This window comes from Tyto alba, unplaced genomic scaffold (genome assembly GCF_018691265.1).
Source record: "Tyto alba isolate M040663 unplaced genomic scaffold, T.alba_DEE_v4.0 Super-Scaffold_16, whole genome shotgun sequence".
Taxonomy (NCBI): Eukaryota; Metazoa; Chordata; class Aves; order Strigiformes; family Tytonidae; genus Tyto; species Tyto alba.
This window is the reverse complement of record NW_024881278.1, coordinates 15,401,426-15,429,021: the sequence shown is the minus strand read 5'-3', so window position 1 is coordinate 15,429,021 and position 27,596 is coordinate 15,401,426. Positions and strand designations below refer to the sequence as shown.

At 42.8% G+C, this 27,596-nt stretch overlaps 1 protein-coding gene across 2 annotated transcripts in view; it reads right to left on the bottom strand.

Moving 5' to 3' along the window:
* Nucleotides 1-27,580, bottom strand: part of AIDA (axin interactor, dorsalization associated) — a 29,336-nt gene extending 1,756 nt beyond the window's left edge. The window contains exons 1-10 of one of the 2 annotated variants that reach the window (XM_032989263.2): nucleotides 27,358-27,580; nucleotides 23,535-23,604; nucleotides 16,703-16,756; nucleotides 14,460-14,514; nucleotides 9,094-9,157; nucleotides 8,543-8,649; nucleotides 6,798-6,809; nucleotides 3,918-4,040; nucleotides 1,029-1,151; nucleotides 426-543 (exon numbers count right to left, since the gene is read on the bottom strand). In XM_032989263.2, the coding sequence (XP_032845154.2) occupies nucleotides 426-543; nucleotides 1,029-1,151; nucleotides 3,918-4,040; nucleotides 6,798-6,809; nucleotides 8,543-8,649; nucleotides 9,094-9,157; nucleotides 14,460-14,514; nucleotides 16,703-16,756; nucleotides 23,535-23,604; nucleotides 27,358-27,467 (836 nt within the window). In that variant the 5' untranslated portion in view covers nucleotides 27,468-27,580. The remainder of the gene's footprint in view (nucleotides 1-425; nucleotides 544-1,028; nucleotides 1,152-3,917; nucleotides 4,041-6,797; nucleotides 6,810-8,542; nucleotides 8,650-9,093; nucleotides 9,158-14,459; nucleotides 14,515-16,702; nucleotides 16,757-23,534; nucleotides 23,605-27,357) is intronic. The other variant, XM_032989264.2, reaches the window with a different exon arrangement.
* Between the last annotated feature and the right edge of the window lie 16 nt (nucleotides 27,581-27,596).

Sequence of the window (27,596 nt, the reverse complement as noted above, 5' to 3'; positions counted from 1 at the left end):
AACGATGCTTTGGAGCGTTCATAAAATTCAGTTGCCCATCAGTATCCCACGTCTCAAATCAGATTTCCTTTACAGAAGTTCTGTACCAAAAGACTGTGTGAGTTGTTTTGTTTTAAACACAGCTGATCTGATACTCAAGCTAAGGTCAGAATTAAAAACTTCCATACAGAATTTGCTAACTTCATACAAAATTTAGTTACCAACACCATTTTATTTGGAAATAGTCTAGTTTTAGAGAAGGGTCTCTAGCCACTTTATTTGCCTAAAATCACTTTATCTTCCCTTATTCATTAAAAATAGAATATTTCTTATGAAAGACAATCTAGGAAGTCCAAGAAACCTCCTTGCTGCAACAAGCCACACATCGTAACTGAAGTCTAGTTCATTTCCCCTGTCATTGGCATCTATAATTGCGAGTCACTTACAGTTCTATAACAATTGCCCCAGGTTTAATTTCATCCATCTCCATGAAAGCAAAGCACTTGGTGCTAGTAAACCTTTTCTTAGGCTTGTAGTGTTTGAATTCAAAGAAAATAGCTGCACCTAGAGTGGAAAATGGTGTAATAGAAAAGTTAGCAATTACAACCAATAGTTATCGGAAAACTTATCTGCCATTAACATGCTCTACATGCATTGGAGGGAATTATCTCCAACACTTCTGTTATTTACTCAAAAGCTATACCATGTCCTTACAATGCTCACCACACTCACAAGAGCTTGTACTCTTCACTCAGTTATTCATATCCAGGTAAGAGTTTGTCCAGTGACTAAGAAGGTGATAAAGCAGCTCAACACCTGTGTGGTAGATCAAACGGCTGCATTTTTATCTCTTTTCCTCCCTTGTCTGCAAGTCATCACAATGACCAACTTGAAGAGAGACAGGATGCAAAGGTCTATTTTTATCCTTGTCTGGATCTTGAGCCCTGCAGCAGCAGCTCAGGCACAGCCTGTTTATTAGATCAGGAGCAGCCTAGTGTCTACACTTTCAAAGCTCCTGGGCCCTGTTCCAGGTCTCTGACACCACGTACCTTTTGTTAGTTTTTCAATGTGTTTCTGAATCTCGATGTCCACATTAAAATGGACATATGTGTCCTCCTTCCTCAAAGCCACAGGAGTATCTTGTACAGGAGTCAGATCTATCCCATTCAAATCTGCAGGAAAGAAACAACATGAGAATGGCAGAAGCTTCTCAGACTTTAAGGTCCTGCTTTAAGAGGTTTGAATCACTCCTAATATTGCCACAAAAAGTTAAAGCACACCTGGACTATTCCCTGAAACTTAAAAAAAGGGGCAATAGTGCCCCCTTCACAGTCAGTGCCTTATTCTTTTTGATTGCAACATGAAAATAGGTAAAGATCTGACAACATTTAAGATAAAAATTTAGAATTATCCCTCTTATTTTCAAGAGCATGTTTCTTTCTGCTGCCAGCAAAGGATTCCATTCTCTCTGCAAGCAGGACTCCAGCAGAGCTTCAGCCCAACCGGCAGAGCGGGGTAGGCACCGAGGGCTGCGCCCCACACAGGGCCGGGGGGGCACGGCCTACACGGCTCATGCAAGCTGTCTATGCCCTGCTTTGCTGCCTAGCCTCAACGTGCATTGTTCCTCCTGCTTTTTCCACAGGCAGAGGCATGGTGGGGCCATGGGATGGACTGGAGCTCTCAGCGCCAGCCACCAGGCGTGCTGCTCAGGCACAGCCACCACAGATGGTACCGCTTCTCACTAGTCCTCCGCTGTTTATACATTTGTCCTCTTACTCCTTCTCTTCTCATTAGTGATCCCTTTCCCTCAGGTGGAGCAAAGTTGCTAAGGACGTGGCCAAGATCACAAGTACAGAGCGCGTGCGCTGTGTGGGGGGTACAGGCCGGGGCCCTGCAGCGCCACTGACGAGCTTTATCCAGGGAGTGGGCTGGGACCACCAATGTTGCATCAGGAACAAACCTCTCTCCAAACCTGCAGAAGAGCAACCTGACGCAGAACCAAGGAAAACAGCTACTAAGAATCTTCAGACTCCTAATAGGGACAAAAGGACTTTTCAGGGTCACTCTTCCTCGCCAAAAATCTTGAGAAATAAAGTATAAAAAGTCACCGGTAACAGACTAGGCAATAGCCCACCCATGAACACTTTTTGATCCTATTTTCCACATCATTACCCGGCAGCCACCATTTATAGGAGCTTGCAAATAGAGAGCCACATGTTAAAAGAAGGACATTTGGGGAAAGTAAGCCTAGCAATATACAGTCTCTCTTAATTCCAGAAAGGAAGTGAGTGCTTGCCTTCAGAGCTAGCAACAGTTTTAATAATACGTAATAAGTTAAGAAAGACAAACACTTCAGTGGCAAGGAACAACGAATGTTTGCTTTACAAGTTCTGATAAGTTCCAAGATCCAATGTTAGAACCCCATTAGGGCTGGTATTTTCCTGTTGGCCGAGAGAAACTCAGCATGAAAGAATTAAATTTGATTAAACCCACATCCACCCAGCTAGCCCCACCACTGAAGTCATCCATCCCTCTGCTTTCTGGCATACTAGAGGCAGAGAAAGATCCACAAGTGACGAGAGAAATGGAGCCTGAAGAATAGTTACACAATCTAAAAATAATGCTGCAAACCTAAGGCAACACCATAAACAAAGAAATACTGCATGTTTCCAAGAATGAAAACAAAAAGGCAGTTGTATCAGCTGGGGAAGGCAAAAGTCATGCTCCAGCTTCCACCCCAACCAGGTGAACTCCTTAAAGGTCCAGTGAGAAGTGGAAGGCTTCACCGCTGAAAAAATCATCAGAAGAAGTGGGATTAGATAAAGTTTTCTATCTATATATTTTGGCAGGTAACACTTGTGAATATCACTGCGATTCAAGTGACATTCAATACTACGCCCCCTACTTCTGCCAAAGAACTTGTCTGGTGGAGGTAGCACTCGATCACACAACTCAAGTATTTCCTCCCTACATTTGGTATCCAATAGCACATCTAGAGGATGCATACGAGGTCACTATCACAACTGAAAATAACTAGAGGCTGTTGGCTCAGCTACAAATTTTTATATGATAAACAAAAAAAAAAAATCATACACTTCAAAAGATTGTGAAGATAAGCAGCAGTCAAGCAGGGCAGGTTAAGGGTAAGCAAATCTGACTACAGGGGCTTCCTGCTAAGAAATGCCAAATGGGGAGGAGGCAGATGCTCCCACTAGAAAGAGTCTGAATACCAAAAATCTCAGCCTCGAGCAAAAGACATCAACCATGTTGTCATCTGAAACCGTGAGAAATCCTTACGTTGCCTGTGCTGGTCTGAGAGAGGTTCTTCCAGATTCATGGGGGCTCTCAGGAGGGGAGGCTCTTAGCCCACGTGGCTTTGGCTGAAATATTTCACTGCCCAGGCTAAACCATATTTTATATTTTATTTCACTTGCAAGCTTTGGCATCCAGCTTCCTCCATTCCTCTAAACCTTAAGCCTTGGTAAGATGATCTTTGTTTTACTGAAAAATTAGTTTAATGACAGGGCAAGAATGAAGTCAGCAGGCTGTGGTTCACCGTCTCCAGAAAGTCCAGAGACCAATATGTGTTGGGGAGTACAAGGAGTCCAAGCAGTTCTGTTCTTAAGAGTCAGCTGAAGAAGCTGGAATAAGAGAAGTACAGCCTGCCAAGTCACTCATACTCAGCTCCCAGCATGGGGAAGGCACCCCGGAGTGCACAGATCAGCCTGTCTCCTGCAGTGATTCACCTCCCAGTATCAGAATAAAACACAGAAATACAGAATTTTTCCACTCTTAATTAAAGCAGAAATCTTAAGTCCACAACAGAAAATGCAAGTACCAACAAATAGTTTTTCCAGCAGGTTGAAAAATCAATACAGCTTTCTGAAAACGCACTCTCTCCAAACTAGAAATGAGGAGCCAGGAACAGAAATCATTACCCTTTACACTGACTGTGATGTAAGGATCAATGCACTGCCCAGCATCTTTCAGACCAATTTTCTCTATGTTGATGGTGAGTAATGTCATCCCGGGTTCAGATGGCAATCTGGGTAATAAAGTACCTGGAAAGAGTAAAGCATATTATTAACCCTTTGTGTCATCTTATAGCAGAGGCCTTCCTTATCCCATCATCCCTCATGGAAGATGCTGTTCTTAGGGGGTTCAAGGCCCAAAAATTCACATCCCAGTAGAACACAGCACTACAGGAAAGTCTGTGTGCACAGACACACAACATCATTTGACAGATTTCAAAGTCCACACCAAAAAACCCCAGGACTGCCTTGGGTCAAATGAATTCATAAAAAACTAATGCTGTAAGAACAGAGAGGAGCTTTGTTTAAAGTGTTCTTTCTTGCTCTCATGCGGAGTAACTCATCCATGGAACCCACTTTTATAATTTTTAAGGATTAAATCTGAGAGGCTGGATTCAATCTGCAGTTGCAGGAAGTTCAGACACTTAATCTGAAGCCCCACCCCATTGAACATGCCTTGGCTTCATGTTGAACGTTCAGACTGGGAGGATAAGGAGGAAAATGGCATTGTTGCAAATCCCACTGGGCACAAGGGAACCAGAAGGGAGATTTTTATTTAAGTTCTACTGGCCTCTACTTAAAGGAAAAAAAAAATTAAAAAATTAGTGTTTGCATCCCCTGAGTTCCCTTCTGTTTTAAGGAAAGAGTTCCCAGATCTGCATTGAGAATATTTAGCATCAAAACGTGGTGGTCAGCACAAATGAATCCTCACAGTGCTGAGGAGGACAGTGCAGCTGGCAAGAAATCCAAACTGTTCAAACTCACTAAAAGCCATGAGATTATGTTATCAACAGTGGAGTAAGTTTCTTCATGCTGATTTTAGCAAAAACTGCCAGGCTTCAAGCACCTCTCCAGTAGTAGACGAATAAGCACCAAGACAGGAAATGCTCAGACCCATGAGCAAGTTTGATTTAAAGTTTTGGTTTTATAATTATAAAAAAATAAATATATATAAAAAATTCCAAGGCTTGAGATCTAAACAAAGTAGTAGTTTTCTCTGACAAATCCAATACGGATTTTCCTTGATACCTTTTATCCTCCTGATCTGCTTGAGGAGCTGGAGAACCAAGGAGTTTTTTTTCTTATTAGAGACAGGCTTTGCAAAAGGAGACCATGTACTCTGCTCTTAAATCTAGAGCCACAGTTTCAGCAAGATTTCATGAGCATTCCCACACCCAGTCCCTCTTTCAGGATCATCAGCAAGACTTGAATTCACATCTGTGAAGCAGTACGTTTCTGTATTTCCTGCCCTGGTTACTATCAGACTCCTGACCTCCAAGGTACATCTGCAGACAACATATCACGGCAGAATTCGGCCCACCATTTTGAAGTAATGGGACAGGCTTCTGACTATAGAATGAGAAATGTTAAAAAGCAAACTTTAATTGGAGCACCCATTTCTGCCAAGGAGCATACACACTCTAGGTAATCTCTCTTGAACAGATGTTCAAAGGCAGAATTCTTATTTCAATCTAAATGAAAGCAGAAACAATTCCGTCTTCTCTATGGCACAAAACTTTGCTCTGCCATCTTTCAGTTGTCTCCTAAAAGCAGCACGCCCCCCGCAACAGCCACAAACAACTGTTACCTTCAGTTCTCCTATCCATCACTCAAAGGGACTGAGTGATGGGATACTTGACAGAAAAATCACCTGAAAGATGCATCAGACTGGCATTTATTACAAGAATAGTGGCTTAAGAAAAATTATTCTGTTCTTGAAAAATGCTTTCCAGAATGTGTGAAATTGCGGAGTTGCAACGAACAGAAAAGTCAAGCTCACTTCCAGGAGGTAGAAGAACATAGGACAGATGGTCTCCAAGGAACACTGTTTCCTTCCAGCCTCAGGAGGAAGAAGTCAAGTCAGCAATGGACTAAAGCAGCTGCCTGTGACCTGCCTCATGCGAGCCACAACCAGCTCAGGAGGTCTTCTGCTGAAGACTCTGCCATCATTTCACACAGGAGCCATTAGCTGACAGTAACCTCCCTGTGGGGTAACTTTGCTAGGGCTGGGCACGGCACCACCAGTCCACCACCATGGCCTGGGCCTGTTAGCCTTCAGCAGGCTCACACTGTGGCTTTTCATGAGAAAACCGCCAGCCATTTCAGACACAACCACAGGGCATCGCTGCCAGAGGGGGGAAGGGACCATCTACAGATTAAATAAGGGTCCTCCTACAAGTCCATTTCAGATACACAAAGGTGAGCCAACCCAACAGCTCACTGCCACCAAGACACAGGCATTCAGTCCCTCTGTTCCCAAACCTCGATTCAAAGAAAATGGGAAAAAGTGACAAGTCTCCTGCTGGGTTCACAAATGGAAGTGGTTCACAGAGGAATCTGCTGCCCGCACAGCACTGGAATACAGAAGTATATAACCAGGAGAAAGGCAGGAAACCTTTGCTGTTAGAGGCAGCAAGCCATTGGTCAGTTCAGCTCCACACAGAACAGAAGTCTAACTACATAAGTACTCTTTGTGTAAGATTTCCCACAAATCATGTATTCCACTAAAGAAAATATAGCTACACCTACCTTTGGCTACCCTGCAAGTCAGAACGTCTTTATTAGCACAGCAGGACTACTAAAGAGCTATGTAAGGTGTGTCACCAAATACGAGCTTCCCTCTTCCTGGTGCTAAAGGCAAATAAAGGTCAACACATAGATGCCTAGTGCTATGACTGTTACCAAAGGCTGTACTTTGAGGGCTGCAACTACAAGCTGAATGAAGAACATCACAGCTACATGAATAAGATCAAAGAAATAACTGTATATACTAAAAGGTTATCATACCTTCATTGGCTCCTGGGTTAGATGAATGGTGCAATGTGATAACGATGAAGCCATGCATGTAGAAGACAAGACCATGATCAGTTAAACAATACGGTTATGCACTATGGATTAAAGGCATATAGAAGCAAAGAGTGCAACACTGTTCTATCAATTCAATCTGGAGAGTCCACTTTACTTAAAAGGCTTACCCCAGAAGGCTGCAAACTGCTTTTGTTTAAGCCTCATCACTCAGAGAAAGAATAACAGACCAACCTCCAGTCAGGTAAGAAATACCACACTAATTTACATTCAGTGGGGAAACAAGATCTGTGTTCAAGCAGTACAAAACCACCTTAGGGGTTTAGAACATTGTAGCTATGGGGAAGTTTACTTTAATGCCAAAAAAATTCAGAAAAGTCAGATATGCAGTTTATTAAGTAGATAATGTAAAATATCAGGAAGTTCAGGAGTTGCTCTCACCTCCTAAAAGCATGGTCTTACTGAGGAATAATTCTGTAAGAAAGTATATGCCCCAAACATCTCCTCTTTCCAACTTGGCTACCCTACTTGTCTGAAAGTGATTCAACGGTAAATTTAATCTGTCTATAATCAACGTAGATTCTTTCTTAAGCACATACACAACTTCTATGTCCACTGTATGCATACAGACAGCTCTAGTGGGTGGCACAGAGGTAACTGTTGGCACCATGGTAATGGTCACAGCCTTACTGATTCACCACCATACCAAGAGCTACTCAGAGTCTCTCTGCTGTACTTTGGACAGACAGAATGGATCTTCATAACTCGATTTATCATGGTGAATAGCAAGGATCAAGATAGTAAATGTCAGCAATAGAGTATCACAATATATCATAGCTTATTTGTGAGCTTAGCATAAACTGTAGACTGTGCATATCTACATCAGTGTAGCCTGCAGGGATCATATTCAGTAGCATGCATTGGCTCAAACCTAAGGAGAGACACGTTTTCTCCAGACATAAGTGATGCAACACCCCAGCTCTTTCAACTGTAATTCCAGTACTAGTTTTCCTACTTGTTATCTCCTTCCTGAAATATGAAGTTTGCCAACCTGCTCTGAAACTAGAAACTTGTTTCTTCTGCAAAGAAGCTACACCAGGAACCAAAAGAACCTCTGTTGGAATATCCTACTCCTTTACCCAATAAATTGTCAAAAGCTGAAGTTATAGGAAGACCTTTTCTAGAATCTGTAGGTATACCCAGTTCTACCTTCACATGGACAGGGACTTAAGCTATCAAAACAAAAGCCACCCGCTCCTTATCCTCTCAGAGCTTGGCTTTAGTCAAGCATCGTTTCACCAGATGATGCAACACAAAAATAACCAGCAAGAATTTATCACATCTCTAGCAGGATGTGATGATCCTTGCAGGAGAAACATTGCCACAATTTACATTTGAATGCATATGGAATACTTCACATAGTACAGTTAAGAAAGTGCAAGGAATGAAAATACTGAGTTTGAACAAGGAACAAAGGCTAATTATTTGAGGTAGATGGTACCACCCTCACAGATTATCCATATAACTGTTTTGCAATAAGATGTCTTTTCCTGAGAAAAAAAAAAATCCACTGGCCACCTTTGTGCTTCTCCAGTACCGCATCAGAGTTTCCATTAGCCTGTTGCTCCTCACCCAAACTTTTCAAATCACAGATGGAGAAAGGGGTTTCTCAGAGACAGAACTTACATGTGCTTCATAGACTAGCATGGCAAAGCTAGTGCCCCTACCTGGAACTCTAGCAGGAAAAGAGTCTGGAGACCCTGCTCCAGCTCCTCCTTCCTCATCATCCTCCTCAAACTCCAAGTGTTCCTCTTCTCCAGGTGCTAAAATCTTCCTGTAAAACATGAGAAAGAAGAATAAGACCAAAGATCATTCATCATCTGGCTTTCAACTCTCAAGTCAGCATCTAAGTATAGAGCAAGGGCAAGATGCTTTAATGTCATTTCACACTTCTTATACCTGTAGCTATAGACTCTGACAGAGATTGCAGGAGCTCAGCCCAATAAAAAGCATAAAGTCTAGAACCAAGAGACAATACTGGAAATTTCAGAGAGATGTAGGGATGTACCAAATCCTGATTTTACCAAAAGCATGGGCTTGATTTTTAGTGGTATCTAGACAAACAGAATTCAAAACAGTCTTATTAACCAGTTTACCCAAAGCAGTACAGCAAGTAGGTGGCTCTAGAAATTCTAGTGTTTCACATGTACACCAAGTCCCGGGCTATGCTCCCTTTCACATACTTATCTGTACATGAAGTGACTCATTGCCCTCTTACCTGAGTGGGACAGGCTGAACATCAAAGGGGAACTCCTTATTGTAAGTGAGGATGTTCTTTAAGACTGCAGAGAATGGGAAAAAATTAAGAATCCATATCCATAAACAAGCATTAGTTCTACTGCTTTGCACAGCTATGTCCGTTCTTACAGCATCTTCACACACAGAAATCATAATCATAATTTAAAAAAATAATCAGATCTTACAAAAAAACCCCACCCCACCCTTCTCTCATAGTTTAAACACCAGTACAGTTGTGATCAGAGCTATATCACTCTGACATTCAGACAGGCTAACTGCAACTTCAGTACATAATCATCACCACGCTTACACAGACAGGGAAGATGCACATGGCAATAACCAAATGCAGTATGAGAAAAGCTAGTGGCCCCAGGGTAACAGTAGCAACCTTTGGTGGCTATTGAAAGGAGGGTAGGTGCTGTTACTGACATCAGCTCCTAACAGACTGAAGTCTCCAGAACTGACACACTTAAGCACAGATGTAGGCTGCACATTCAGACAGTCACCGTGGGAGTCCAAGGATGCTGATAACACATAGTTTAGTTGAGATTTCCTACTTCTTCATGCATGTGTTTTGGGGTTTTTATTTTGGTGTGGGAGGGGGTTGGTTGGTTTGGGTTTTTTGCCCTAAGGTACCTGGGAAGATTGGCAAAATTCAGACAAGACATGGTACAACGTCTGAGCATCAAGCTCCAGAGACACTGACTATACTCTCCAGCATTTGGCAGTGAATGGCTTTGACGTTTGTACTGGAAACTTACTCAAGTTTTAGTAATTACAACTTCAGCTGTTATTTCCCAAAGCATTTACCAGTAAATAAAACTTCCAAAAGCATGTGAAGAAATAAGAAATTAAGGATGGCTAAATGGCCTAAAAATTTACAAGAGGATGCCTGCAGGGAAAGGCACTCTCCTACCAGACGAGGAGTATCTCAGACTGGGTAGGCGGAGAAGAGGTAGAAAAAAAAATGAGTCCTCTCACTGAGCCTCACTTTGCAATAAGCCCTCCCAAAACACAGGAAATCTCCGCTTAGGACTACTGAATGAGAACAAACCTGTTTTAAAATAATGTTAAGATTACACAAATATTCAGAGGTACTTGAATACCAGTTATGTTTAAGGAACCACTGGCAGACCCCTCTGCACATGACAGTTCAGCCAGTGCAGGAGAGCTTCCCTGCCCACCTTCATATTCGCATCACCCTGCGTGGGCTCTATCATTAACTTACTAGACATCATCTGAATGCTACAATTGATAAAGAATCCCTCAGGGATACTATGAAGAATCCAAAAAAGTCTTTCCAGTCTTTGCTCATTCTGATTTTGTTTTTCTACTTTCTGTATTGCCATGCAAGAGGTTAGGTACTGTCTAATTCCAGCTGGACACAATACACAAATACATGGAAAGCTTTAAGTTGCCTTCAGTCAGAGATGTGACAGACAAAACTGGTGCCAAGTCTCTCTCTCTCTCTCTCTCCAAAGACTTCTGCTCCGAGGGATCAGTACCGCAGATCTCATCATGGTGGCGAAGAATCACAGCCACTTCCCAACAGAAAAGCAGCTGATTAATAGCAGACAGTCACCTTCCAGCACAGCTGAGGTTCAGGAAAAGGAGGGGATTTTTATCACTCTCAGAATTCCCCAGCTCTTGGAGAGCTGCATCATACCAAAGAAGGAAAGTGAAACTGTCCCAGGCAGAAAAATCTCAGTAAAGCAAGATCTCTTACAGCCACAGGCACATTATACAGAAGCAATAGAAATTACAGTAGTTCTCCCATCTTCCAAAGGTTGGTAAGCACTAGATTCCTCTCTTCCCGGTAACCAATTCCTTGCACTAGATGAATGAACATCCCCTGAAAAAAAACTTCTAGTAATACAGGTCAGTCATCACTAGAGGGCACAAAATACTCCACTGATACAGCACAGGAAAAAAGGAAACAGTTCTACACCGCCTAAAAATCTCGATGCTGCCTGGAGGCAGAGCCGAGCATACACCCTCCGGCAGCCACGCACACGGGTGTTGGCACCAGACCTGCCCACGGGAGTGCGCTGCTTTCAGGCGTTCTGGCGGTGTTGGTATCAGAGGTGACACAGAATCTTTAGCTCAGATACACCCCTGGAAACACCATCCAGAATCTCTTGCCTTTTGCCGAAAAAAAGCTGTGGATCAAGTTTTTAAAAAGCCTTCAACTCTGTCTCATCGCCAATAGCAAATCATTTTGCAAAGTTGTAATGCAGCAGTTTACCGAAGTGCTCCTTTAAACGTCATCAGGATAAGAAGTGGATCTACAGCACTCAGCCTGGTGAAATACTTAATCCAAGTCACTAAGAAAAAGCAATGCAGTAAAAGAGCAATGCAACAATCATCCTCTGGGGAAAAGGAAAATCCTCTTTACATTTTCACAAGTGTGACTTTCAGTTGTTTTAAATAAAAATAACCAGATCACAGAAAAAAACATTAAGTTACTACAGCAATCTCCCTTGCAATACTGTGTAAGACATCCAAGCTTTAAGAGGTTGGTTTGGACTTTTTGGGGTTTTGTTTTGTTTTTAAGAACACACATTGTCTCTGGGAGAAAGAACACTTCCACTCTGTAATGCTGCTGCTGCGAACACGACTCACAGAAAATTCTCCATGTGTGTAACTAATGGTCAAATCCCAGCACTGTGGCCCCCATTTAGGCTGCTTTTTCAACAGAAATCTTCTTAAAATACTGTTCTGCAGGTTTTCATGTGGAAGCTGCCTTTTCTTCTGTGACATTGGACAGTATCACATTGATTTTACCAGCAGTTGGTTCTCTCTTGAACGATTTCAAAATAAATTATCAACATGAGCTATAAGATCAGTTCACACTAACTTGAAGACCACTGTCCATTTAGATTTTTAGCGACAGCCTATGATACCTGTACTGATTTTTTTTTTAATTAGACAAAACAAAGTAATTCAGACACCAGGCTCCCCAGTACAAACCAGTATCTACTCTCTGTTAATACATGTACACTGAGTATGAAACGAGTCGCTTAGTGTCTGTAATTATCACACACGAACACAGGATGTTCCAGACTATCCATTTGTAATGTGTGTTATAACACAGGTATAAGCTTTCATAAGAAAAGGTTTTGTGAGATCCCCTGTGTTAGCAATGATTTCACACAGCGTCATCTCAAAAGAACTATTTGTATGTATGGACCCTCCTGTAGCATTATTCTAGCACAAAAGATTCAGTGGCAAATCCTATAAACAAGTAAAACCAGCCAACTGCTTCACTTTCCAAACAGTGTGAAATGCAAGCTCAAGTAGGGAAAGTTAGAACTTGACAACACACACACACACACACACACACACAAAGTTACATATAAGGGCCCTGGTTGTTATAACAACGCTCAATCCAAATTTCTCAGCCATTTTGACAGCTTCAGGCACAGAAGTAATTAAAAGAAGCCAAATTGTGTGAATAGCTGTTTTCGTTCCACCCTAACAGAATGGCTTGACCTAACAAAGGAATCGCTTGTTTGCATTGCCAGCCCAGATTTTTTTAGTTTTTTTCTGGTGGAACTTAAGAGAAAACTGACAACACACAAATTAAAACACTTCACGCTGTATTTTATGAAATGACTGGTGTTGGCCTGATAAAGATTTACTCTATTCAAGATACACTTAAAAACCACAAAACAAAGTCACAATTCAGAGAGAGAGGCCAGAACAATTCAAGCCAGACAGCAGCAGTAAGAACATCAATGTTCAATTGTTGCTGTAGAAGCACCCCTTCTCCTCCAAGGAAAATAACTCTGTGTCTTTGAAAACTGATGGCCACACGCTCTTCCTCAGCTTTAATACAGTTGCTTGTTGTACAAGGCGTGGGCGGAATGCACTTCACACTGTTGAACAGGTCTTTTGACAGCTAAAAATCAATTCTCTGATGGAGGGAAAGATAAGCCACAGGACTGTTGCACCGTAATTGAAATTTTGGCTTTTGAGAAAAGGAGGCATTTCAAGGGAAACTTTATGTCTGTTGGCAGAATGTAAATTCTGATTAAAGCCTTCAATAGTCACTTCTTTTGATTTGTAGAAGTTTGATCAATTAAAACATGATTCCTTTCCCTCTTCCATCATTCTGCCACTCACAGGGCATTTGTACAATCGAGTCTAAATACAATTACTTTGTAAACAGAGAGCAGGAGTATCTATACAAAATAACCCCAAATCAGAGGATGCAGAGGCCAGACATGCAATATGCACACTGAGAAAGACCTAATACTTCCAATGCATAGTTAAACCCTTTACTGAGTTATGGTCTTCACAGACGTAGCAGTCTTGTAACATATCTTCACTTTCCATTTTCAGGGAACAGTTTAAAAGCATTTGGACTATATTTTAGTAGAGACATTAGGAAGCTCAGTTCAACGCAATGCTTCTTGACAAGCTTCCTTGTAGGCTCCTGTGCTGGTTGCTTAGAGAATGGGAGTGCAGAGAAGCTCAGCTTATTCATGAAGTGGAAACGCTTGCCCACCACATTTATCATCAACATCCCCCTTAACGATGCAATTGCAACAGGAGCAAAATAAAACCACCTTTTGCCAGCACGAAAGAAGCTCTTTCGCATCCCCTGCTCCCCAAGAATTGCAGAAACATTAGCATTCAGGATAATATTGCTGAGATGCGGAAGCTCTGATCATAAGGATGCTTTGAGAACAAAGCAGCCAGTGTAAGGGAAGGAAAATGCAGCAGATAAATAGATACTTCCTACATGAAAAAGTTATTTCTGGATTGACATACCAAGAACTGACCCAGGATCAGTTGGGAAAAAACAAGAGCACACAAAACCCTTCAAAGACTGACTCACATCCTCACTTTGACTCCTAACTTCGTTAGTCTGGTTGTATTACAGTGGTAGGTGACAGGTGATTGGCTGCTATGAGCACAAGTTAAACATTTTCAGTAGAAAAAACAAATTTCATGCTGCAAGGAGAAAGACCACAAAGTGTTGAAATTCAGTTCAAATAAGAAATGTTCAGGTAAATTTTCCAGCTGATTACATACTATACTACACTACTGATGGCTTAAATTACTATTTCGTGCAAAAATTAGCAGCACCCAAAGAATTACTTATTTGAGAATAAAGGTGAAAACATTATCTGAAGCATTAGGACTACTATACTTAGAAGTTACCCACATTACATTCCTTAATACACATCAGGTTTTTTCTACATGTTAACAGATATTTGGAAGAACCACCTAAATCCAGCATTACTGTCAAACCACATCCTGGTCAGTCAGTATTCACCCTGCTGTCATATTTTCCACTGTAATGAGAAACATCACTCAAAATACAAAGATACTACTTACTTGGTTCCAACTTCTTCAGATCCTCAAGCTTAAATTCATCCTGTGATTGGGTGGACTAGGACATTACAAAGAAAGAGTTAGATCTTAGTATGCACCTTCCCCTCCGACAGGGCTACCATATCTTAGAATAAGCAAGCAAGGTAATTCCTTTGCTCAAGCGTACCAGGTAACTTCAAAGCTACATCCTAAAAAACCCAAACAAAATCTCCCCCAAAAGAGGACAGGTTCACAGGTGAGGCGGAAAGTAGATCTCATTTATTGAGGACAAACTTATCCCATGTTTCAAGTTCTAATGCAATATAAATATTTTTAAAGCAACCAGTTGATCTTTCGTACTTAATACACACAGGAACATTAACACAGAGGGCCTTGCTTTAATTCTGCCCCAATCAAGTTGTTCTGAAGCAAGATCAGCTGTAAGACTGCACTGCAATGTGATGCTCTAACAGGAGCATTCACAGTTCAAGAAACATATCCAACATTGTAACACTGGCAGAAATTACAGTAGAGAGGATGAGTTTGACAAAACACTCAGCTAAAACCTCACTGCAAATAGAAGAAGGATTCCCATCTCTCCTTTCTCCAACCCTGATGATGCAGTTTGCTTACCTGTCTGTAGCACATGTCTGATTCTCAGTAAGCTTATCTGGCTTACTAACTCAACTGAAGTGTTTTTAATTTTTTATTCTGAGGTAGTTCACTGACAGTTTGGTAAACTGAACTAGCCTATTCCGAGACAATAAGTGGCAGAGCTGGCATAAGAAAAGTGGTGCAAATAAGAGGATTGACAATGGACATCCTCTTTTAGGCAGAGGATCAGGTCTAACCTATTGTGCCATTGCACCCTTGGCATCTCCATTGTTATTATCCATTGTTTTCAACATTTCTTTAAGGACTGACAGGTTGGGGATTTTTTTCCTAGATTTTTGCCCAAGTGCTAACAAGGACCTTCTGCAAGACTACAGAAAAACAGTAAAGCTGCTGCACCCACACTGTTAGAAGAATGGGAAAAATGACCACACTCACTAACTGCTTTAATATCTGCTAAGAAACCATAACAAAACTGCAGCAAGTAAAACACTCCCCAAAGTGAAGCAGATGAGAAGTTCTAGTACCCTCACATGAGGTTATAAAATCCTTGCGTTACTGCTGAGGAGCCATCAGCAAGGAAGGCCGTTCTTCTAAGACATCATCTCTTCAGTTTGTCAGGTTATGACATTGCTGCATCTTCTTCTGTTGCTCTGAGAAGAGACCTGACCCATGAAGCTGTCCCACAATGGAACACACCTGCCCTCCTCACAAAGTCACAGTGACTGAGAACAAGTGCAACGCTGCTCAGACACCCCTGGTCAGAACAAAATTGGAAGATGGGTAGAGCTAACCAAATAATTCTTCAAACACTGCACGTCCTTTGGACCGGTCAGCCCCTACCTCATTAGTCCTGCTCCAGCATGCTGCCTACATTGCCTCTGTATCCCAGCCTCTTGGGCAAGGGAAGGCAGCACAATGGAGCTGCTGCACCTTGTACAGCAACATGAAGTACTCAGGAGCACTGCCGTGAGTAACTCAATGCAAAATTTGCCCGTCACAACTCTTCGTTGGTAAAGAGGCAATCCAGTAACCTAAACTTTGCTTCAATTGATTCATCCCTCCCCCATCCACGCTCTTCTGGAAATTTGTCTCACCTCCCTCTTGTTTGGGGATTGTGCTGAGAGAAAAAGAAATTCACTCTCATGACATCTACTTTCAGTCCAGAAAAAAGCCCAAAGAGTACCTTCTAAATCATTATTTTCACACGTTTGCCTACAGCACTGTGTTTTCATGACTGCTGCAAAGCCATTTTTATTCTACACACACATTCTTCCTCGTGCTCTATTACAATTTGTAAAGCGGCTGAATTAGGGCAAGGGTCACTCCAGGGATCTTTCTACCCTTGAACACAGGTTAGGAAGACAAACTAATCAGTTCTGAAGGAGAAAAATGAGGCAAAGAACCAAAGACACAAAACCTGTGGTTAAACTCCTGTACAAACCCTAATACATTCTCAAATATGCACTTAAAGGTTTTTAAGGCAGCCACCTGGGGCATCAGATTGACAACCTGGAAAGTCCAAGAGTTCAAGGGTTTGTTCACTCTATTTTCAGAAGCTTTGGTTATGTCTGAAGACACTAAACTAGCTTTTTAACAAGCTCTACAGTAACCTGTCACTAAAGTATGAAGTCACGTAGGAAAAAGAGCTATACCTGTAAAGCTGCACTTCTCAGTTCCAAGCATGTTGCAATTTTAGCTATGGTTTTCTGAAAGGGGAAAAAAAAAAAAAAAAAGAAATTACTTCATTTAGCACTGAAATTGTATTCTTTCATATGCACATTTTTTAAAAATATAAATACGAACAATTTTTTTCTTGCAGAGATTTTAGATCTATTATTCAGTACCAAATCATTCAACATCAAAAGCCTTTTTATACACAAGCAAGATTTTCTGAAAGCACAATAGATGAAACAAACATCTGCCACTTAACTCCCCTCCCACAGCTCATCAACACAGATGGGGGTCATCCACTCAGCAGAAATTGTAATAGTGCCTACCACACCATAAATTGTTTATAAATGCAAGTGCTCTGAAGTGATAGGGGAGAACAAAAAAAAAAAAAATCTAAACCAACCAGTGTATTATCTTCTGAGACTCTGAGTGGTTTGTTCCAATTTGACCTTTTAGGAGTCATGCCTCCAGTTCCTCTATCAGGCTTACAATCTCAGCAGACCAAGTCAACCCTCCCCAGAAGTTACAGAAACCCAGTATCTCAGCACTGAAAAAAACAGTCTGTTTTTGTGGGTTTCAGTAGGAGAGGAAACACAAAGGAGGATTATTTTTCTGTCTTTTTTTTTTTTGTAATTTTAAGACATTTAAACTCTGAGTGAAGCATTAAATATATTCTTTGATTCAAACTTGTCAGCTACCTAAAATACCCCTGAGCTGAACTGTGAAGTAATTTCTCATTTTCATTTAAAAATGTAGAAGAGAGGGAAGGGCTTCAAAATAGCCCATTGCTAGCGGTCTTACTTTGAAGACAATTCTACTTAAGCTTTTATGTCTCACAAAATAAGAAGCTCCAGCAACAGCCACATTTGTTTCTATCACTATCAGCTGAAAGCAAGAGTTAAGACTTCTGTAACCGACATCAAGTGGACAAAAGTGCACAGAATATTTTACCTTGCCTGACCATCTCAAGTTTGTTCATTAACTAAAAGGATTCAGTGAAGAAAAACTAGGACTATCTGCAGAGATAAGGGCCAAATATAATTCAGAATTCTCTGTGGAACATCTATAGGACAAGAAATACAGCAACAACGAAGCCACAAAGAAAAGCAATTTATTTTCAAAGTAAGTTTTCCCTGTCAGAAGGAATAATAAAATTGAAATACACACCATTCTCTCCTTTTAAATCAGGCAGTATAAAAGCAGCTCCCCCCCAAGCTGGATGCAAGGGGAGGAAAACATTTCCTAGAGCACAAGTCAAGCGTCGAAGAACTTCAAGAGTACGGGCATCTGGCAAGTTATGCAGTGTCAGTCAAAAGCCAAAACTTCCCGTTAAGAGACAGTTACATTTTAGGGCTCCAAGAGGTTTGTAGCAGAAGATAAAAAACACACAGCTACCTTCCCCAGTCATCTGCCCTGACTCTCCTGCAAAGGGATGTCACAACTCCTTCTCAGTCAGCTCCTGAACCACCACTAGTTTCAATAGGCTGGGCTAAAAGCTAAGTGGCTCCAGTTTCAGTTCACCTTATGCCACACTGAAAGTTGAAAGAGTTCAGGAGCTGAATCATAAGCAGATCAGACATCAGTACCTCAAGGGCAGAGCCAACAGCTGGAGTGTGTAAAAGCCTCAGATACCTGATTTTCATCTGTCACCACAGGCTCAAAGCTTTCAAAGCCATTTCTCCCCAACTGGTATCTCCTCTCGTCTTAAACACTCTATTACAACATGGCATTAGTCCAGACTCTACATCCTCATAGTTTATATTATTGTCCATCGTATGGAGGTCTTACAAAAAAATGTGGTTCTTTCAAGCACCTTCCAGGAAAGTAGCGAGTGATGTGTATTAGCACAGGACACATACTGTTTTCTCCTCTGCCTAGGATGCAGCATGTGCAGCAGCATGCTGTTTGGGAATTTTAATATAGAGCAACATGACCATATGCTTGCATGCAACACGGCAGAGTAAAAATATTACAGCTCTATTTCTGTGGAGGTTCATTTTGTAGTCTAGGTTCAGTCAACAAACTTCTACCTCCCCAAACTGAATTCTGCTACATAACAGAGATCCATAGCTGGATCTCTAGCCGAGCTTGGAAAAACACAGATTTTTGAAAAAGAAAGGAGTACATACAGTCCTGGATTAATTTTGACACTTTCAGATCCACACTCTGCACACGAGTGTTGTGGATTTACATGCACCTTCATGCTGGATGGGACGACACCAGGTAGTACTACAGAAGCAGATTCTCAGTCCCTAGGGTGAGAATGCACTACTACATCCATCTAATCAGCTGCAGTACAGCAAAAGGAATTCCTTTTTATATTTGAAAACATCTGGAAAGATGAATTTGCAAAGGTAGAATCTTAAAGAGGAAGGTGTGAAGTAATGGGTAAAAGAAAGGAATTCAAAGGTTCCCTAGGGAAGGGAGGGGAAACCTCTGAGGTTTGACTACAGCTCTAACATTTGAAAACCTCAGCTGTTCCGATGCTTTGGGTGTTGACTGCTGAGCAAAGAGCATGCCCATTCTGTGTTAGATCAAATCCCCCTCACCCCTGACTGCACCACAGAAAGAGAGCTACCACTTCGCAGGGTGCCAGCGCATAGTCTCTGTGCCCCACCACGGTATCAGAATGTGTAAACAGATTTTCACATGGCTCTTCCCCTCCAGATCTCCCACGCAGAGCATTCAGCCCACACCGTATGAGGTCTCAAGAAGCACTGCTCAACTCTTACCTCCTTTGTAAATTCGCTGGTAAGCTCGGCAACACCCGTTCCCTATCTTGCAGATTCAGAACCCTGTATTCTTAAAACTGCCTGAACTAGGAACCTCCTGGAAGAACCAACAGCAACACAAAACATGTGTCCTCTGGCTCCTGGGGGTTAAAGGGCAATAATGGCTCTAGAAACATATTAATTGAAGAGAGTTTGGGAGTGTTAAAATAGTAAAGAATAGGTTTTATATGGAATCTATTGAAATATGGCAAGCTCCCAGCAGGCATTATTCATAACTATTTTTTTAAGGGACCACACCCAACCCAAAAGTTAAAAATGCAGCTAAACACTGCTATCATTTTCAGCTGCAACTATCCCATGCAAAGGCTCCTTTCTGCAGCAGGGAAAACATTCTGCACCTCATTAGGAAGACTGAAGCCATAATTAACTTCACTAGTTTAAAATGGTTAAGATTCAGTTTTGTGTAAGCTCATGATTAGAAAGGGAAAAAGTCAGTTGATCTCGTAGTCAAGGTTTCTTCAGTGCAGTTGTGTGAGTAATGACTGTGCTAACTGTAATGCAGTCAAAGATGTTTGCATAAATACAGAGCCAGAGCAGAGTTTGGCTTTAAAGAGAGGTCTAGGCTGTTAGGAGACCAGTAGTTTAATGAATCATGCTAAGACTGTTCAAAAGTGCTCTTATTTCAGCAAGTCACCATTGCATTTAAAAAGCATGATTTTCTAATACTGAAGAAAACTCAGCCTAGCACAAAAACAGTTACACGAGAAGCAACAACTGTGGTTAGAAGAGGGCTTTAAAGGTCAAGTTCACTGCATAGAGAACTGGGTGAGAGTAACTATAGCTGGAGGCAAGCTGACAACCATGACCAAACCTAACTGGAACAATTCATGTACCAAAACCCATGAAAATGGACTTTTTTAGGGAATGAAGGTAAAAGAACAGCAGGATGCAGGTGTTAAGACTGAGGTAAACCCATCAGTAACTGTATCTGTTAATATTCCATACACACAGCTTCTAGGTGATGAAATTGTTGCACAGTCTCCTTAAAGCTGTTGCAGGGCGACTACATTTAAACAAGTTTACAGTATTTATCTGTAGAGAAATTCTTCAATAAAATTCACATCACTAATGAAGATTCCAGCACTGTTTATTATCCAAGTCCAGACAAAGCCTTACCTAAGGACTAAAACTCTAGAATTATGTCCAGCAGTAGATACAAGATGACAACCCCCCTCCAGAAACTGAAAATCCAGGAATGAAGAGCAAATTCTGGAGACCAGTCTGCTCTATCAAGTAGCATACAGTGTTTCAAAACAGACTTCAGATCAAGAGCAGAAAGGCAAGATGTGAATATTTGAAAGTCTGAATTCTCACTATAAACGATACATTTATTGTAAGATAAATGATAACTGGCTCACAGTATGCCTAGGAAAGAAATTGATGGTATCTATCAAGTGTTGTTAGATTAACAGATTGTATGATTACATTAGCAAGTAACATACCATCAATTATGGTGTGGCCATGTCTGCACTGTAACACCACCTGTGATGCATGAAATAAACCCAAACATGGTAAAAGTTTATACAGACAGATGGAGCTGAGGATTTGAACTTAGCCTTTGTCCTTTCCCTGTAGTTGTGAAGCTAGTAGTTTTCCCTTGGTACAGAGGAATCACTGCTGAAATCCATCTTCTCCACAGAGTATGTCAAGTAAGAAACAACGACAGCCTCACAAGTAATTTTCAGCAGTATGTATGGTCCTTTGGAAAACAGCTAACTGCAAATCCACACAAAGACTGGAATGAGGGTAGATCAAGCAACTAGAAATCATAATTAGCTTCACAGCCTTTTCTCCTCCAGTCTCTGAAATCGTGTGCACAGCCTTGGCCAGCAACATCAGATAAGCAAGCCCTGAAGTTTACACACTCCTCTACATTTAGAAGAATGAAGAGGTGGCTCTTATATGACATACAGAACCTCAAAAAGACAAGATACTACAGAAAAAGACTTTCTGAAACAAAAAGGAAATGGCATGCTGGTGGATGCATTGGCAAGAACTTAGTTGAGCAAATGCAGCTGTTCTGGTATGTATATTTTTTGACGGGTGGCAAGAGAGAAGATACACTTCTATTTAACCAAACTGCTTGAAACCTCAGAAGCGTGCTAAACTCTACTCCGACATGCCAAGTGAATGATACTAGCAATGATAGTAATTGGTCATGATCACTAGATTATATTGGCTGAGCTCCTGCAGAAATTGGGAAGACCAGAACAGCAAGAAGCTTAACATCAGACTAAAAGATTTTGCTCTACAGAGTTTTAAGTGGTTCTTTCAAAACAATAGCAAGACTCTTATTTTTGTTGTGACTAGCATTCCTCATGGTAGAAGAGGGAAAGAGAATGTTCTCTCAACAAAACATTGGGGAGTTTGGCAGTGTATGTGGCTAATTAAATAGGTACAATGATTTGATAACTAGGCTCAAAGTTTCAGTGCATCAGCCCCTTACCAATATGCAAAAAAGAGAAAGTGATATAAATGTCAGCCTCTTCTCTAAGTTCTATCAGCTTTAGGAACAGGTATCACTCTGCAAGGATTCAAAACAGCCACTCATTTTTTCCTTTTCAGAAGGCTGTTGCCTTAAGACATGATTGCAGTTGTGCATCTAACATCTGAGGCCACTTATCTCTGCTTCCTGAGCCCCCCAGGCCTTCCCTCATGGCTGACCTCACTCACTTCCACAATCTGGTCCAAAGTCCTTTCCACAGATTCAGGGAACATCTGGAAGCAAAGCCCCGTGTGGTTCTGGTTCCCATACTCACAGGAGATGATGCCTCCAGAAGTGAGATTAACAGCTTCACCTTCATGAAGTAATCATATTTTCAAAAGTATCCACAGAGGGGAAGCAGGCAGTAAAGATGACTACAGCTGAGAATGATGGAGAAAGCTACCAGCAAGGGATAGAGAGCAGAAGTAACCAAAGACTAAACAGCTGTCCAACATTAACAAGGCTCCCAAGCCTTCAGTTCAGGAAAGGTGAACCAAATCCTTCTCCAAGATTATGACCCAGTTTAAGAGAATCACGAGCCTTATCATCTTCTTTGCGGAAGGTAAATAGAACATGGAAGACTGTCTCTGCTTTTCTCATTGGCACACGTCAATGAAACAGCTACAAACCGCTGTCAGACTCTATGTAAAGGTGTATTTAAATAAACTAATTACAAAGAAGTGCATCTCTAATTTCTGTAGCCAGGGCCTGTTTTCAGGACCAACATTTCCAAACACAGATCCCATTACTCTAGCACCCTATTGCCATAGGTGAGATTCTGGGCTAGCAAATGTCAATTTTCAAGCAATGCCATTGCTCAAACAAGTGATCTTATGACTTGGAAATCTGGAAATACAGGGGTTCTCTAATTCAGTTTTCCTAAGAAAAACATGCATTTATACTAGACATTAAAATTTAGCAGGGCCTCATATCTCAAAAGATTTTTTGCTAAAAATACTTGAGTGTACAAGACCTCAGCTAGCATTTTCCTCTTGACCCCTGTCACAGAATTGAAATAATATGATGCTGAGACAAGAAAGAGCCTTTTCAACTGAGGGTAAGGAGGAAGGAGTAAAGTAATTTCAATATTTTTGAAGATTTTAAACATGTAACATTCTAAGAAACTACTAGGGAGTATTCTTCTGGGACCCTTCCCAGTCAGGTGTTACATGTTAAGCTAGCATCCTCCTCACACACCCTTGTCTGCAGTTCGAGAAATTCTGTATTCAGACTTCACAACATAAATTGTGCTAATGTTGTACAAGCAAGTTATCAAAAGGTCACCCAAAAAAAAGAAACACCCAGGTTATGAAGGGCTCTGGGCAGTACACATGACATTCAACATTACACAGCAGAGCATCTGTCACATCTAATGACAGCAACTGTTTTAGCCATGCTGTGCTCTGTTTCTGTTTGTGTATATTGAGAGAGGAGAAAAGGTCTCATAAGGCTCTGGTCTCCAAGATTAAAACAAAATGTAATGCACATCAACATCTACAAGTCAAGCTCCTTGACTGAGTGAACGGCAATACTCACCTTTTGATCTTCTGTGAATTCTGAGTTGTTGTGCTGAGACTGTGCCTCCTTTTGTAGATGCCTTGCTAGTCTGGATGAGGGAGAAAGATAATTGTAGAGTGCGAACACAATACAGAAACTCAGACCCCCCAGTCTCCAGACAATGTGTCAGCCCAAAGGTCCACAGACTACTGCTCCAAGTAGTTTTGGGGTTTTTTTTGTAACAAAGTTTTCTATAACTATGGTAGGTCATACTTAAAAAACAGATGATGGACAAAGTATACAACTACATCAGGCAGGAAAGACTAGATATAGATCATGATGGGAGAAAAGGTAAGAAGGTCCTTCTAGCCAACAGCCCCTTTTATAAGCACTGACCTTTTTGCTCTACCCATTCCCTTATTCCATAATGACAAACCCTATCCCCCCATGAAGGCCCACTGTGGTACAAGAAGCCCACATGCATCTCCCTGGGAGAGTTTGAGGCAAGTGGGACTGTCAGGAGGCAGGGGTGCAGGCACCCCGGGGCGATGGCCGCATGCTCTCCTGGCAGCGCTGGAAACCTGGCGTAGGGAAACTTGGCCGGGGCTGCCAGGGTGTATCAGCTCACATTTGGCCTGTCAGCATCACATGCTGAGCAGGGACCCCACCCCTTGTCACCACAGAGATGGGAGTACCAAGGGGTTTGGAAAGTAACAGTAAGCAAACAGCTCCAGAAAGCGAAAGGAAGCTAGAGGGGGAAGCTATGGGAACAGTTAAAGTTTCCATCCGGGGAGGAAGGAGAACATTAAACAAGCAAAACCTCTGGGCAATTGTCATTCCCTGTAAATAATTTTATTTTAAAAAGCAGAGGGGGAGGGGGGAACAAGGGGTTGAGGGGAAACCGAGGGACAGCTGCAGTACTCGGGGCATCGCAATATGCTTCCATCTGGAAACTCACAAGTTTGCACTGTTAAAGGGATTCAGCTTCTTGCCACCACTACAGTGGGGATTAGCCTAGCTTTTTCGGGGAGTTAAAATACATACACCAAAACAGATTACCGTCAAAGCCTGTGTCAGAAACAAAAATCAGAACTCAATTATTTCTTTGCTTTTCCTAAAAATAAGCTCTGTTAAGAGACACAAGGATTAAGGCCACAGTAATTTTTGATTAGCACCAGTGAAAACACAACCAAACAGGACAAGGGAACTGCACAACTCAGTGGTGTTGTCCCCCTTTGTATAGGGGGAAAGATGGCAGCTGAGAAAAGACAAAATGCACAAACATGCTTGAACACAAATGTACACTCCTTCCCTCCTACCCTGCTGATATGATACACAGGACATACAGAAAGGGCATTTAAAAGTGATGGTTAAAAAAACTGTATCACCATAGCAGCAACATGCCACCCACAACAGGCAGCATCACAGTATTTCTGCAAGCATCAAGTACACAACCCTCTTTCCATTTATCACTAATACAAAAAAAACAAACAAACAAAAAAAAAAAAAAACCCAAAAAAAAACCAACCAAATAGAAAACAACCTAATCCAAACAAATGCATCGGGCATCCCACTTGCAGCTTGTTCAAAGTTGGATCAGACCAAGTTCCACAGCCAGGGACATCCAACAGGGAAGGCACTGCTGGCAGCTTGGAGGGCTCCAGTGCTAAAAAGCACCTGAACAAACAAGGGCCAATCTTTGCACCCATCTCCCCTCACTTCCAGGGCTGACATAAAGACCTGGGCAGACATAGTTCCCCCTGGACATGGGAGGCAAATAATCAGCAGCCATTAAATCCATGGACTGAACTAGCTTAGATTCAGAAAAATGTTTCTCAGCATCAGTAAGCTCTCCATACCCAGCTTCTCCCCAGCCTGCCAGTGCTAGTCAGTATGGACCATGCCAACATTAGCTGCTCCTGGACAACTGCAGCAACACACTTGTTCATCCCACCTCAGGTTGCCATTTGAGAGGGCAACAGCATAAAGACATAAAGTATGTCTCTCCAGAGCTACAGGTAGGTATCCTGCCCTGTGCTTCCTATTTGCAACTTCTACCCTATAGATTGATAATGTTATTAATTTACCTGCTGTATCTACAAGAAGCAGATAAGCACACTGAAAAGTTTCTATTCCTCCCTAGGAAATGTCTCCCTATAATCCTTTGATATTTTCTCCCCTTTGTTCTCCCTCTTGGAACCACAGACTTCATCTACTGACGACTACTCTTTAGCAGAAACACACTGATCAGGCTTGTAACAGCATCTTACAATACTACTACCCAAGAGGAGCTTTCTTACAAAGATACCACACTGCTCCAAAGTCAGAATAACGCAAGGGCGCAGAAATCACCTCAGTTCTCGTCAGACACAAGTGATGCTGGGAGGAAGGGAACAAAAGTTATGCTTTGACTCTCAAACTGGACGGTCTGTGAATGTTTAGTGACCTTACTTCTCAATGAAGCAAGCTCAGAATGAGAAGTCTGAAGACTTTTCATTCTGAAGAAACAGTATTATATGAAACTGACTGCTGAGACTGCCAAGACGGTTTAAAGAATTAGGATCCTACTGGCCTCCTCATAGACACCCACATAAGGGCAGTTATTAAAAATACCTTCTTTTACTTTCCAATGATCAGGTTTTTTTCTTCCAAGATACAGATCTGGAAGAAAACTTTTCATGCCTGTGCCAAGGTTTGTAGTAACAGTTTGCCCTGCTCTGAAGACCATCAGCAAACTGCAAGTAACTGAACTTGCAACATCCTGTATGGTGAGTGAGTGAAATTATGAGATTATAGTATCTCATGACTATGCTGGACGGGGCCAGCAGTCTAGTTGCTCTGAATGGCAACTGAACTGGTAGCCAGCACAGTTACAGCCTGTAACTTGAATAGTCCTGAACAGCACTACCAAAACCTCTTGGGAAGTATCTCTTCGGTTGACTTTCTCTTGCGAAACAAGTACAAACCCCCTGGGACTTCTTCCAGAAAATTCACCGTAAGAAACTCAACCTGCAATACTCGCATCACAAGGGAATAACTTTCAACCTTCACAATGAGCACAAGAGTCGAGGTGAGGATTTGACCCAAGCTACCAGGTGTACTTCTAAGGATACCATCGACAGTGCCCTACAGTAGCAACAGTCCTCTGGTATCAAAGGATTCATGGGTGGTGCAGTCCCGCCCAGCACAAGCCAATCTCACTGGGGCTGCCAGGCCCCGCGCTCTTATGCGAGCTGGAACACACAAGCATGCGATGGACCAGTTTTCATCCTGATGGGTTGTTTTGTTTGGGGTTTTTTTGTTCTTTTTTTTTTTTTTTGGGGGGGGGGGGGGGGGGGGGGGGGGGGGGGGGGGGGGGGGGGGGGGGGGAGGGGGGAGGGGGAAGAGGGCGTGGTGGTGGTGTAAGGCTGATGCTTCAGCGGCCCGCTTGCCGCAGCTGGGTCCCCCCTTCCCCGCAAGTGCCGTACCCGGAGGACAGGGCGATGGGATGGGGGGTACCCGGGGCACCGGCCCGGGGGAGCCCTGCGGCTCCACGCCAGCCACCCTCGCGAAAGGGCGGGCCGGCTCCCACCCCGCAACCCGGCGATGGGGAGTGGGCAGCGCCCGGCCCGAGCACCCGCCACCGACCGGCGGTCACGGCGGGGCGACCCCCACGCCTCAGCGGGGGGACCGGCCGGCGGGGCCTGAGGGGCGAGGGGGGGCCGCGGCCTAGGCCCGGCGGGCCCCCCCCCGGGAGCCGCTCCTTCCCCAGGACCCCTCGCATGGGGCTCCGCGGCCGTGCCCAGGGAGGGGGGGGGGGGGGGGGTGGGGGGGGGGGGAACGGGGACACGGAGAGGCGGGAGCCGCCCGCCCCCGCACTCACATCTGGTACTCGTCGATCGCCTCCACCAGCTGCCCCCAGGAGTCGAAGTCGGTGCCTTTCCTGAAGCTGGCACCCCAGCGCTGCAGGAGGCTCCGGGCCGCCTCCGACATAGCCCCAGCACTAGGGCACCATGCTCACCCCGGGCCGGGGCACCGCGCCGGGCCGCCGCTCCCGCCAGCCCCGCGCCCGCCGCTGGCCCGACCCAGCCCAGCCCAACCGCCGCCGCGACAACCAAACGC